The 15503-nt window shown below is 38.1% G+C and overlaps 1 protein-coding gene across 2 annotated transcripts in view; it reads right to left on the bottom strand.

The window, feature by feature from the left end:
* MNAT1 (MNAT1 component of CDK activating kinase) overlaps positions 1-8764 on the bottom strand; it is a gene marked incomplete at its 5' end in the record, with an annotated part of 150794 nt that extends 142030 nt beyond the window's left edge. For both annotated transcript variants that reach the window (XM_084239683.1, XM_084239684.1), the window contains one exon: positions 8676-8764. In XM_084239683.1, the coding sequence (XP_084095809.1) occupies positions 8676-8764 (89 nt within the window). The remainder of the gene's footprint in view (positions 1-8675) is intronic.
* Between the last annotated feature and the right edge of the window lie 6739 nt (positions 8765-15503).

Raw genomic sequence — 15503 nt, 5'->3', positions numbered from 1 at the left:
ACAGCTAAGAATAAATACCAAACCCAGGATCCAGACAGTCGGATTGTATTTTATACTTATTAGACATAACATGTTATGGCCACAGCAGAAATAATGCACTATTAAATTAATAATAACTTTTTTATTAATAATTCATAATATTAACAGTTAATAATAAGGCAATGATTATATTAATTCAGTCTGTAATTATACTTATATCTCTAAAGGAAACTAATGTGCTACACTTTCAGGTTCTTGTGGAATAAAATAATTTGCACTAAAAAATAAATAATTTGTATTTCAACAAATAAGTTTGAACACCTAATAGATGGCTTCATATTACCTGTTTTAATCTTGGAAAACAAATCTGATAATATAACTTCCAGAGTAAGATATCCATGAAGCCAAAGTTCCTATGAAACTTTATGATAACTTCAGGCAAAACTTCAGAACAAAAGGTTTCCTCCAAGACAGTAAATATATATGTATAGTAAACTAGTGAGCAGATGAAATTAATCTTTAAAAAGGTTTCAGTGAAAAGAAAAGTATTAAATAAGAACCTACTGGGAATATGGAGATAAATATAGATGTAGATACACACACACACACACACACACACACACATACACGAAAAGCACAAGAAATAACAAAATTACCAAATATTTGGTGATATAGTTTTAAAGGACTACAACATTACGTAACAATCAATAAGGAACAAAAATGAGTATAGTAGCACACACAATTCAAAAAACTAAAATGAAGCAGTTATTTTTTGAAAAACAAAAGAAATACGTATTACAGCCATAAAATAACCAATTCAGAGATACGTATTCATTCTGTAAATAACATGTTGGGAGGAAAAATTACATATACTGAAAATAGCTAAATTTAATATCTTTTTTTTTTTTAATAGAGGCATGGTTATTTATTTATTTGTTTGTTTGTTTGTTGTTTATACATGCACTGGGTATAGTCAGAAGCGCGGGAGGGTTGAGAGAATTCACCAGAGCCAGAGCGGGGAGCAGAGCAGGCAGAAGGACCGAAGTACACTGCTGAGGGGAGCAGCGGGCGGCAGGAGAGGTCTGCTCGCCATGTGGGACCCTCCTCCGGTGGCCGGGGAGCAGCCGGGGATCGAACCGGTGACCCAGTGCCCCAGAGGCCACGGGCAGCTTCGTAACCCAGCGCTCAACCGCTGCGCCACCGGGGAGGCCCTAAATTTAATATCTTATGGAAGAGTTTTATTAATGGTATATGGCCACAGGAAAGACTAACTCTACTAAGTGATTTCCTTAATTGGAAATCTTCTAATGAAGTTATTGGCTTAATTGTTATTAGCCAATCTCTAATTGTCTATTAACTTAACCAACTTTAAGAGAAGCTAAAAAATTATCAATTCTAAACAAATGAACATATCAGTTAAAACTGGACAAGGCAAAACTAGGACCTAGGTTTTCTAACTTATGCTTCAATATTCCTTCTACAACTCAATGTGTCTTCAGATTATTAAAACACATGGGAAACCAACTGTTACATAAGACAAAAACCTCCTTCAATAAAATCATGAGGTCTTCACTGTATTTACCATTCAAAAAATGTCTTTCTGCTAGAGTTTTTCTGCAGCATTATGTTCTAATCAATTTCAAAACACTCCACTTAAAAAAAAAAAAAAGGATGCTGGGCCTCCCCGGTTGCGCAGTGGTTGAGCGCTAGGTTGTGAAGCTGCCCGCAGCCTCTGCAGCGCCAGTTCGATCCCAGGCTGTTCCCCGGCCACCAAAGGAGGGTCCAACATGGCACGCAGACCTCTCCTGCCGCCCGCTGCTCCCCTCAGCAGTGTACTTCGGTCCTTCTGCCTGCTCTGCTCCCTGCTCTGACTCTGGTGAATTCTCTCACCCTCCTGTGCTTCTGACTGTACCCAGTGCTTGTATAAATAATAAATAAATAAATTTTTTTTTAAAAAAGGATGCTTATAAAAGTATCAGAAAGAGTGAAAAAAAATCAGAAACTACAAAGAAAAGGAAATATTCAAAGGGCACAAGCAACTGCCAATTCTGTTCAATTTCTAAAGAAAATGAACATGTACAAAGTACTGCGACTACAGGATACCTCAACAATAGTAAGGCTAGCTTTTCCTAATAAACATGATGAAGTAGCTGATGCCAGACTTGCATTCCCACTATGAAAACCATAATACAAACAAAATGCATGAGACAATTTCTTTACAGACATTAAACAACAGGCAACACAAAGACCATTACGATCCATCAGAAATGGGAAACTCACAAAGTAAGCCCCACAATCACCTCAGTTTTCTACCTAGAGACGATTTCCAGGTAGCCCAGGTGGCCCAACAAGCTAGAGTTTAAGAAGGTTGTGCTAAGGCAAATAAGCAGAGATCAGAGGTTAATGCAATTGATATGGCTGACATTTGCAAGGGAGAGGGCCCAGAAGTCTGTGCAGGAAACCACTCTAAGTCCTTAGTCAAGGATAGGCTACATACATACAGGGCAAAACCAGTCAGGCATAAAAGAAAGTGGCTGAGAAAATAAAGAGTAGTTAAGAAGTGCTGGGGATACTTCGGGTGTTTCCACCCAGCCAGAGTAGAGAAACCACATTAACACCTTATTAACACCTCAGACATCCAGCAGAGATACAAAAAAAAGGTTTAAAATAAGAGTAAGGACCACTTCCTAGAATAAGACTTAGTCTAGATCCACCAAACAAAGCCTAAAATAAAGCCTCAACAGTTTTGTAAGTTTAAAAGTTTGGAGGTTGAGTTGCACCAAAGTAAGGAAACACACTGCGTTTTCCACAGCTCCATCCCAACTAAGAATAAAACAAAGTTCAGTCAGTTCAAGTTCAAGGTAAGCAGACAATAATTGAATTACCTATGTTTATTAAAAACACACTCTTCAGGGCCACCCTGGTGGCGCAAGGGGTTAAGACACAACCTATGAAGCTATCTGCAGCCACTGCAGGGCGAGTTTGATCCCCAGCCAGGGAGATACCCACATGATGCAGCAGACCTCTCCTGACTCGCATGCTGCTCCCCTCAGCAGTGTATTTCAGTCAATCCGCCTGTTTTGCTCCCACTCTGTCTCTGGTGAATCCTCTCACCCCCACACCTCCGTCCTATACCCCAGCTCTTGTATGCATAAATAACTAAAAATAAATCTTTTTTAAAAATTTAAAGGAAAATTCATTTAAAGAACTAAAAGAGACATGGTCCTAATGAGCATAGATAGGAAATCTAATCATAAATGAAAACTATAAAAAAGAACAACATAAAAACCTCACAAGTATAATAATGAAAAATCTACTGAATGGGCTTACCAAAAGAGTGGAAATAGCGAGTGAGTCAGTGAACCTGAAAATGGATCGGAGGGAAAAGACATTGAATAAAAATGAACAGTCCATAGAGCAGTATCAAGAACCTGTCTACTTGGGAGTTCCAAAATGAGAAGAAAGTAAACACAGTATAGAAAAAAATCACTGAAAATTTCCACATAGATGAAAAACATACTTATATATCCAAGCTCAGAAAACGAATGTATGAATACAAATAAAACCACACCTAAACTGAATACCAAAACTGCTAGAAAACAAAGAGAAAGAGAAACCAAAGAAATAGAGATCAAAAATACGAGTGACAGCTAACTTCTCATCACAGAGATCAGGAAACAACATAATATGGTGAATTGCCAATCCATAATTTCATATTCAGCAAAAACAAGCTTCAAACATTAGGGTAAAATAACACTTTCAGAAAAACAATATCTGGGAGAATTAACCAACAGACCTGCACTACAAGAAATGCTAAAGAATGTTCTGCAGTTAGAAAGAAGTCAAAACAACCATAAAATCAGATCCAAAGGAAGGAAGGACACCAAAAATGGTAAATGGGTCAGTGAAAATAAAAATCTATTATTTCACCACTTTACACCCACTGGTATAGTTTAATCAAAAAGACAGATAATAACAAGTGTGTTAACAAAAGATGTAGAGAAACTGGAATTCTCAATCACCACTGGTGGGAATGTAAAATGGTACATGTAGTCACTTTGGAAAACAGTCTTACAGTTTCTCAAATGGTTTTACACAGTGTTGGTTATATGATACAAGAATTATACTCCTAAATATGTACCAAGAGAAACAATATCATTAGTCCATACCAAAACTTCAGATGAATCGCTATATAACTCACATTATAAATATTATAGCATTGTTTACAATAGTCAAATAGTAGAAACAATCAAAATATCCATCAACTAATGAATGGTTAAATAAAACTGCTATATATTCTTAAAGTGGACTAGTATTCCGTGTCAAAAAAATGAAGTCCTCATACATGCTACAACATGGATGAGCCTTGACAATACTATACTCAGTAAAATTCAATCCCAGGGAACCATATATTGTAGAATTCCACTTATATGAAATGCCCAGAATAGGGAAACTATAGAAACAGAATGTAGATTAGTGGTTGCTATGGTTGAGAGGCAATGTGGAGGAAGGTTGGTGAAACCCTAAGTGGTGAAGGGCTTCTTTGTGGAGTTACAAAAAATGTTCTAAAATTGATTGTAGTAATGGACACAGAGTTCTGAGAATACACGAAAAGCCACCAAACTCTTTATTTTAAATGAACAAATTTTATAGTGAATTATGTTTCAATAAAGGTATTTTTTAAAGATTTATTTATTTATGCATACAAGAACTGGGGTACAGGCCAGAGGTGTGGGGCATGAGATGATTCACCAGAGACAGAGTGGAAACAGAACAGACAGACTGACTGAAATACACTTCTTCTTTTTTTTTTTTAAAGCTCCTTCTTTTTTTTTTTTTTTTATAGAGGCATGTTTTTATTTATTTATTATATTTGTTTGTTTGTTTTGTTTATACATGCACTGGGTACAGTCAGAAGCGCGGGAGGGTGAGAGAATTCACCAGAGCCAGAGCGGGGAGCAGAGCAGGCAGAAGGACCGAAGTACACTGCTGAGGGGAGCAGCGGGTGGCAGGAGAGGTCTGCGCACCATGTGGGATCCTCCTCCGGTGGCCGGGGAGCAGCCGGGGATCGAACCGGCGCCGCAGAGGCCGCAGGCAGCTTCGCAACCCAGCGCTCAACCGCTGCGCCACCGGGGAGGCCCTGAAATACACTTCTGAGGGGAGCAGCGGGCGAGTCAGGAAAGGTCTGCTGCGCCATGTGGGTAGCTCCCTGGCTGGGGATTGAACTTGTGCTACAGTGGCTGCGGACTGCTTCATAGTGCTGTATCTTAACCCCTTGCGCCACCAGGGAGACTCTCAATAAAGTTTTTTAAAAAAAAAAAACTTTTTTCCTACATTTTCTTTAAGACAACTGTTTAAAACAAAAATAACAATACTGATTTATATTAAAAGTAAAAAGTGAAAGATCGGCATAAAGGATGAAAAAGGTAAGTAAATGAAATTATATTTTTCACATTTGTGAAGTATGAAAATAGAAAAGTAAAAAATTGTGAGTGTCAGATTGATTCTAAATAGGACAATAAGGATGTACATTATTATATCTAAAGAAACTACTAAAAAAATAATAGTAAAATAGTTACTGCTAATAGCTCAATACTTTAAAATATCAAATTAATTCAAAATAAAGCAAGAAAGGAACAAGAACAAAACACAAAAGGGACAAATGGAAAACTAATGGACTTAAACCTATTGATATCCATAATTGCATTAAAAACAAAGGGAATAATACATCAATTAATGAGATGATTGGATCAGATTAAAAAACAAGACCCAACTATGTTCTGTCTGCAAGATATAAGACACAACTTGGTTGAAAGCAAAAGAATGGAAAAAATATATACCATCAAATAGTGAGTATAAGAAAGCTAACACAGGCCTCCCTGGTAGCGCAGGCAACCGGTTGAGCACAGCACTGTGAATCTGTCCACAACCTCTGCAGCACAGGTTCCATCCCGGCTGGCCGGCAAGAATCCCATATGGCGCAGCAGACGTCTCCTGTCTTGCCCGCTGCTCCCCTCAGCAGTGTATTTCGTCAGTCTTCCTGTTCTGTTCCCCACTCTGTCTCTGGTAAATCCTCTCACCTTCCCGCGCATCTGGCCTGTACCCTGGTTCTTGTGTAAATAAATAAATTTTAAAAAAAGAAAGAAAGCTAGCATTTCTATATAAATACCAAAAAAAAAAAATCAGGACAAAGAGTATTACAAGAAACAAAACAGGACATTTCATAATGACAAAAAGGAGAAATTCATCAAGTCATAAAGAACCTTAATATTATGGGTCCAATAAGAGAGCTTCAAAATACATATAGAATGACTGAATTAAAAAGATAAATTGACAAATCTACAGTCATAATTGGAATAGCTGATAAAATGAATATACAAAATAAATTAGAAAGGATATAGAAAATCTAATACTATCAACCAAACTGGCCTACCTGATATTTAAAATGTACTACACCCAACAGCTGCAGAATACACATTCTTTTCAAATGTACATTGATTGTTCAACAAGATAAACCATATGCTGGACTATAAATAAGTTTTCAGAAATTTTCAAAAGACCAAAATTTTAGGGCCTCCCTGGTGGCGCAAGGGGTTAAGACACAGCACTATGAATCTATCTGCAGCCCAAGTTCAATTCCCAGCCCCGGAAGGTTACCCAACATGGGGGAGGCAGACCTCTCCTGCCTCACCTCAGTGTATTTCAGTCAGTCCGCCTATTCTATTCCCCACTCTGTCTCTGGTGAATCCTCTCAACCCCCCCCCCATCTCTGGCCTGTACCCCAGCTCTTATATGCATAAATAAATAAATCTTTTAAAAAATAAAAATAAAATTTTAAAAAGTAGATTTTCCTCCAACAGTAAGAACTGAACCTGTTGCCAACAGTCATATGAATGACCTTGGAAACAGACACTCAGGTTTGAGACAGCTCTACTACAACCTCATGAGAGTCCCAGAACCAGGATCAGTCAGCTAAGCCTGATTCTTGGAAAATGTATAAAATAATAAATATTTGCAAATTTAAGCTTCTAAGTTTTGGGGTAACTTATTACACAGCAATAGATAATGAATACAAATACTAATGCTAAATAATAATACCTGCAGCTCTCATTTAAAGATGTTCTTTATTGTGCAAATCTTTCATAGCCTGCCAAATAAATCCTGTTTTAATTCCATTTCCGCTTATCACCCATTATCATACACAAATAAAAATTAAAGTATGACAACCAAGAAATATCAAACAGACACTATGTGGCAAAAACTGTACTAACTACCTCCAAATAGTTTACATATTTTTTAATCCTCATTGTAATATAGGTGGCAATATTATCTCTATTATACAAATAACAAAAATGAGGCATAAGTTATTACTTTGCACAAAATCACAGAGCCTATAAGAGTAAAGAATTTTAAATGTTTGTTTTTTAATCCAAAGTACTATAATTTTTTACTCATTATGCTCATATTTCAAGTTTAAAGGACTATAGAGTGTGGTGTGTAGAGGCTAGCAAATAAACATCAGAATGACTTAGATGATTCTTAGCACTTATGATAAACAAAAAGGACTAGGGATGCAACAAAAGCAACTTCAAACTAAAAATTATTTTACAACTGTCTAATAAAATGCCATTTATTTTACCAAAATTACATAATCTATTAAGCAGCAATTTCTTCCAGTAAATTACATTTAATGTATTTCCAAAAACAAATTACCTTTCCTTGAGCACAAACTATGAAAAACCTAATACAGAAAAGCAGAAGAGAAACTGAATGAATCTCTGTAAAAACCTAATGGTCTATACTATTAATCTTAAACCATTCAAGCATAATTCTGTATTTCCTCTGCTTAATAAATAAAGCAAAGGGAAAAAAAGCACGAGTAATTTGACCATTAGTTTGTGACAGAGAACACTCTGACCAATTTCTGCCCTTATTCCTCAAAACCATCGCAACCTCCCTCCCCCCAAAAAATGGACATTCTAAGCGTCACGCATCCTGTGTTCTAATTCTAGCAGGGCCCACTTCGAGCAGTCTGTTTCCTGCTCTGTGAAATAATGATACTAGTAACTACTTCATGAGGTTGTTGTGGAAATGAAGTGAGATAATTGATGGTAAAGTGCTTAGAATAATCCTTGGCACATAACATGCACTCAATAAATGCCACCCATTCTCATATCTCCAAAGTTAACTGCCTAGACCCTGAATTTTCTCCACCTTAATGATGAGACTCTAGCTCATCAGCACAGGTGGGCATACAAATTGGGTTTTCCAATGGATTCACACAATAAATATATTCATATATGAGCCATTTATTTTCATAGTACTTGCGCTCTTCTGAATGAAAAGCATTTCGCGAGGAACTGAACACTTCAATGCCCTCGCACACGCTTCGGGCCGGCGATACGTGTGGAATTCAGTTAACCACACGGCCTGGAAATACAGTTGAAATTTTCAGCGGCAATGGAAGGGGAACCTGCCAAACTACGTGCCGCATCTGGCAACCGGCGGTCGAACGCAGGCCAGACTCAGTCGGGGACAGAGGCTACAGACCGTTTTCAGAAACAACTTTCTCTTTCTCTCCCCAAGGTCGAAACCAACCGGGCCTCTCTCTGGGGAGTCGAGGCAAAGCATTTCCCGGCTCCCCCCTCCCGCCCTGCGCGTCCCATCCCCAGGGAACGCACTGTCGCCCGACTCACAGAGTGTGTCCGCACACATTCACCATCAGCTTCAACGAGGGGTTCCGATATTTGGTGGTCTTACACCGGGGACAGCCCTGATCGTCCATGGCGCCTTCTATCCTACGAACTATAGCCAGCGAGTGGTTCAAGTCGCAGCCACAGCCGCCACCAAGCCCCCTCAGACCCGAGGCCAAGCGGCTTCCTACCAACAGGCGCTTGGCTGGGACGGTCCTTCGCGTATGAGCACCGGCCGGGAGCGAGGAAGTATAGCACAAAGGTTCCGGCAGCGAGTTCTTTGGTCCCGCTGCTGCTGCTGTGACTTGGTGTTAGTTTCTAAGATAAGGTAATACCTTGGGCTTGGGCGGAGGGCGTTTGAAAGGTAAACTGTACACATAGTTTTCTCTCTATGCACCTAGCTGCATTTTCAAAGGGCTGTGTCACAACTGGGAACATAAATTCCATCTTGTTAGGTGTGGAATCGTCATCCCTTGATTTCTAAGATTTTTACCGTGTACATTTTCGGTAATTCAAATTAGCCTTTTCTTTGGAACAGTTTGATTAACCTGTGCTTTATACTTCTCCGTTATACTTGCAGACATGCAAGCTCCAAAAATACTGTGCATTCCCAGATATAAAATGTGGGAAAGTTATCTAAAACAGAAGTCTCTGTGCCAACCCTAAATATTACAGATTCTTACTAAATAGCAGAATATTTGGAGTCCACTCTGGAAATAACAACTGTCAAAACTGTTAAGCATGCTCCCACCTTTAATATATTTTACTTCTCCATCCCCCCTACCTCCCACCAACCTCCCACCTCCATCACCCCCACTCCCCACATACCCCTCCCATCAAAGACAATATTTCCAAATACTGAGGGGAGAGGATATCACACAAGAATATAAACTTATTTCATGATTTCTAAGATGTGAGCGCCTGGCTCTCTTTGGAAATTGTAAGCCACACACAAGGCTGCAAAATGAATTATGTAAATACAGCTCTCTTAGATAACAAAAGGCTTCCTGCAAGGGACACATTTTATTCATCTTAGTAACAAGGATTTGTTGATACTTATTGAATAAGTACATGAAGAACAAATGATCATCAAATAATAGTGTAATATGAAAAGAATTTTATGCCAAGCACTACCATATGATCTGACCCAAACTCAATGAAAAGCAGGTATGCCATTCTTCAATGAACCCACACAATGAATACCAGCTGTATACACTCAGTAATTTTAACTATTCATAGCACTTTTGCTCTTTTCTATAAAAACATAAAAAGGAAGAGTCCAACTCTCACTTTTTTAATCAATGAACCCAGTAGGCAAATCACAGTGTGGAAATACAGTTGAAGTTTCCATGAGTCACAGAAGGGGAACCTGCCAAACAGCTGGAACGTCACATCTGGAAGCCAGCAGACTAACAAAGCCCATGACAGTTCAGGGCTTATATTATTATGTAGACATCAGGGATCCACCTAGCAAATAAAACATGTCATCTGGTTGAAAATAATATTGTTCCTTAACAGAAGCTAACCAAATGTAAATTTACTAAAATAGACAACACCAAATGTGCTGACCTAGAGGCTTATATTGCTACTATGGTCTTGTTGAAAGAAACAATATTCAAATCCATTACATGACTCAGAGAGAATCTAAGAATAAAAGCAAGTTTTGTTATCTTTATATATTATTTGAACACGAAAGTTATGGTGAAAGAGTGCATTGTCAGGGAGCAATTAAAATTTTAACCAATACTACAGTGAAGTCATTCGGTTGGCACTATTTCTTATTGCCACCACAGTGATTTTAATCATATCTTTGAACAGGATACCCCAACTACTTTGTGAAGTCATTGCTTTTTCTTTCTCTCAAACCTTGAGGACAAAAAGCAAAGATTGTGAGCAGGAAAATTCTACCAGTTTTCGGGCCTCCCTAGTCACCTAGGGGTTATGTCTCAGCGCTACGATGATGGCCTGAGTTCAATTCCCGCCAGGGAGTTAACCCACTTATGACTCAGCAGACCTCTCCTATCTCACCTGCAGCTCCCTTAGCAGTGTATTTCCACAGATCCACCTGTTCTGCTCCCCACTCTATCTCTGGTGAATCCTTTCACACCCATCCCACCCCCACCAGCCGGACCTCTGGCTAATAGCCCAGCTTTTCTACACAAAAATAAATAAAATCTTAAAAAAAAAAAATAGAAAGAAAAAAATCTACCCACTTTATCCTTTACCCAGGTTGGAAATGACTATCAGAAAGCCCTGGTAACAAGAACTGATTTGGAACTCTATCAGACAAGCATACAGTTGGCCCTTCCTATCTAAATTTTCATAATCAACTATCCACAATAACGGAGGCTATCTGTTGGCTGGGTCTGTACTGAGAACATACAGACATTTTTTTTCTTGTCATTATTCCCCAAACAATACAATATAACAATTTACAAAGATGATTTTAAGTATATGGGAGAATGTATGTAGGTTATATGCAAATACATTTTACGTAAGAGATGTGAGCTTTTGTGGATTTTTTGTGGTATCCTCAGAGATCTAGAATCAATCCCCTATGGATACCAAGAGACAATTGCACCAGTGGAATATAGGCAGTAGAAAGTAGATTTTATAGCTTTGGGCTCTTCCACCAAGAGAGCTGAATTCAAGTGCTAACTTTATGATTTACTAACGACATGACCTCAGGCCTCAGTGTTCCCAAATATTTTGAGGATACTACTTGTTAAGTTTAAATGAGATGTTTTGCTTACTGTGCTTACCACAATACCTACCACAAAATAAGAGCTCAATAACTATTGGTTATTACTAATAGTAGTATGAATACTGTTAGCCATCATAGTATCTAAAAGGGCAGTGTAATGGAAAGAATCTCACTTTCTCTTAAATCAAACCAGACTTTGGTCAAATTACTTAATCTCCCTTATCTCAGTTTCCTTCCCCAATAAAATACATTTCATAGAGTTGCTGTATTGATTAAACCACACGATTTATAAATGCATAAACACCCTACTATAATGCCTGGCACATAATAGATACACCTTATTACTGGTAAGTGAACCAGGAACAGAAGAGTCAGGAAGCGTTGAGGAGGAAAGCCCTGAAGCACCAGACTTCTGATACAAATGGAACCTCAGCCTCTGTAAGAAACTTCTGAACTATCAAGTTTCTTCTATTTCTGAAAATAGCTGCATCCCAACACTGGACCAATTGAGTCTATTCTCTTTCCAAATTCACTCATCCTCTAGCATTCCCATCTCAGTTAAGAACGGATTCTACCTTCCTAGGGTCATGGATCTAAACTGGAGACCCATCCTTACCCGTCCCAAGGCTATGAACCCAGTTGGGTCATTTGTGTTGTCCTTTGACTAGAGATAGCATCCTTCCTCCATCCTTGTGAGAAACAGCTCCTCCCCCACAGGTCTGTGTGGTTGGAAGGTGACTGTCAATCACAATGCTGGCCCTCTGGCCTATGAACTGGTCCCTTATTAGACCAACAGAGATCTTCCCTAGGATTTTTCAATTTGGTAGTAAGAGAAAAGCAGCAGAACCTCTTTGATGAAGCTGGAAAATGTCAACTGGGATCTACCTGGAGCCAAGGTTCCATCCTTCTAGTGAAAGCCCCTTTGAAAAAGGAAAACTAACTTATGAGAGAGGCAGAGGCAAGTGAAATGAGACAATCGATCTTCAAATTCAACCAGCTACATTCATGTTCTTCACATTGTTTGGTATCATGATCCAATAAATTTACCTTTTTGCCTAGGCAAGTTCGAGTGGGATTTCTGGCTCCTAGGGAAGTTCATATTACCACAAATCACAGAAAGACAAGAATGCACTAGAACCCGGAATTCACTGTCACCTGTGAGACTTGCTCATTAGCATCTTCCATGGGCAGATGACCCAGTCACTGAGAACTCCCAAGCATTACTACCAAGACCCTCTCAACCAGTCTTCTCTATTTTTACCACAGCAAACTGAGCTTTTAATTCAAAATCCTTCATAATTTGGCTTCAATGTGCCTTTTAAATTAATCCCCCAGCACATTTTTGCATAATATCCACATTCCAGGCAACAAATTTAAAGAATAACTCAGAAATACACACACACCTTAGTGGTTCCAAGCTTTGCTCATTTCTCCTTCCCTCTGTCTCTAATGAACTCTGTGTTCTTTCAAAATTCTTGTCATTGAAGGCCCAACTAAAAATTCACTCCCATTGCCCGCCCCTCTCAGAATGAGTCACTTTGTCCTCACCACTCCTGCCTATACCCTGTATTGTAGGTACTTGTGAATGTCTTATTGCTCCCACCAGATTTTAAGGTCTTCATGGTCTGAAACCTCAATATATTCATCTTTTTTATCATTCAGTACCTAATGTTAATACCTTGTATTTCAGAAATGTTGACTACATATCATTCATTAATCAGTAGTGACTAAATAACAGTGGACCACCTTCTTTACCTGAAAGAAAACTTTAGAACTTAACCTCATTAATAGTATCAGTACACAAGCTTTATGAAATAGAAAGTGCCCACTTAAAAAAAAAATTATAAGCCTTCTCTCCATCTTTTGGACAAAGTCAGCCTTAAGAAAGGAAATCTCTTTTTTTGGTGGTAACACCATTAATACATCCAAGCAAAGTATAACATTTTGTGCTAAACCAGATTTTCTTCAATATAATAAAATGGCAAAAGATTGCCACACACTTTCATCACTGTTTTCAAGCAAGAGGGGAAAGATACAAAAACAAGCAGCTTGGTTTTCCGATGTTCTTTACACTCATACAATCCTAAATCAACTCTTTTCCCAAATCACTACACAGATTTAGAGTACATATTAGCAAAGCAGACTTGACATTCACAGTATGGCAGAGATAGAAAGTATAAGTAAGTATTCATTAACCATATAAACCATTCAGCAAAACTGGTGTGCTGAGATTAACTTCACATGCCCTCAAATCTCGTATGCTGTTCCAATGTAGCTGACCATGTTTCAATAGAGAAATTCCAGTCCACTTTGAACTACTACCAGATTGAGCTGTAAATTCAGTCTGCTAAGAACTCCTGTAGGAAAAATCTCCTTCTAGGGCTATGGAATACCAATGTAGCTACAGGCTGCAGATTATCATAAAAATAGTTACTTCCATATAATCTATTAAAACTGGTGCTCTACAAGCAAATACACAGAAGACATGCAGAAGGTCAGTATATCTGATTTTCCTAATCAGTACACTAGATTTGATTGACAATAAATCTAATGAAGACTCCTATGACCTGAACTAGGATATAATATCCAAAATAATTATATATAAATGATATAATCCTATAATATAGTCAAATGAATTTTCATTAGGTTTTTACAATTGAAAAGTTTCCTACTTCGTACTATCAGGAGGAAGGTAACAAATATTTACCAAAGATTAATTACGTTCCAGGTGCTTTTTGGCACATCTTATCTCACTTAAAACTCATAATAATCCTGTCCACTTTTGATAGTCTAGAGGCTAATAAATGGCAGAGCTAGGATTAAACTTACATCTAGCTAGCTGATCTCCAAATCCATATCCTGTCCACTAAACCACACTACCTCCTGTCTACTTAACTCTGATAATATGTTTTAAAAATGGAAGGAACTAAATGCAGTGTGGTATCCTGAATTAAGTGGTGGAAGAGACATTAGTAGGAAAAGTGGTAGATCCAAATAAAGCCTAGAGTTCAGCTAATAGTATCACACCAATGTTAATTTGTTTGGACAAAGCTACCAGTATGATGTAATATGTTAACATCATTGGAAACTAGGTGAAGAGTAGATGGAAACTTTCCATAATGTACTCTTTTTGCATTTTTTTCTGTAAGTCAAAATTATTCTAAAATAAAAAGTTTATTTTTTAAATCAAGGAAGTTATGAATCTCAGGTACTGTCCTGAAGCATGATACCTTACTAGATATTTCCAATGAGGTGGAAACACATGGTTTCTTTCCTATGATTGATTTTAAATCTACCAAAGATGTAAGTACTGGCTCCATTCGGGTAGTATAAATGCAAGTTAAGTCCAAAATCAAATCACCTCTTGGCTGACAAGCAATAAAATGCAGCCCGTCCATGAAAAAGAAAACCTCACCAAGTTGATCATGACAGCAGATGACCTACACAGCTGCTTTATGATATGCTGAAGTAGGCATTATGAGTAATTGGGAAGCAGAAACAATACAAGGCTATCCTGAAATAAAAGTTGGGCTGATATGTTAAAATGTAGATTTTGAGGGAAAACACCAGCAGGAAGACCTACAAAAGCAGTGACAGGTTCATCCTTTTTTTTTTTTTTTTTTTTTTTGAGTTAAGACCTATGCAAATCATGAAGGAAAGAGGTATGACTGCAAATAATAGCAAATTCTGCTCCCTGGCACCTCACCTGGAACCATGCGTTTCTGTGCTATGGGAAAAGGTTGCTGATTCTGTACTGATCTCCAAGGCACCTGCACATAGAGATGGTGTTTCTACCAGGAATATCACCTTCAAATAATTTATTCATACATTCACCTGGAAAATATTTATATAGAGACTTAATTTCTATACTACTATTATAATATAAAGCTTAGATCTCTTCCACACGACTTACTCGTGATAAACATATGGTTAAATATCCTATGCTACTAACTAAATATGCTTAGTTGCATTCATATCCAACTCAGTTGGCTTGCCAACCCTCCGGATGACTTAAGGTTAAACACATTTTCTTGAAGACGTCTTGCTTTTGTCTTCTCCACGAGCTATTTGTGCAGTTTACGGTTTTCAAGCATTTCCCCTTGGAATTTGAGTTTACTACAAATGCT

Source organism: Talpa europaea (assembly GCF_964194135.1).
Source record: "Talpa europaea genome assembly, chromosome: 8".
In the NCBI taxonomy this organism is placed as follows: domain Eukaryota; kingdom Metazoa; phylum Chordata; class Mammalia; order Eulipotyphla; family Talpidae; genus Talpa; species Talpa europaea.
The sequence above is the reverse complement of the archived record's forward strand: the minus strand, read 5'-3'. Positions and strand labels throughout refer to the sequence as shown.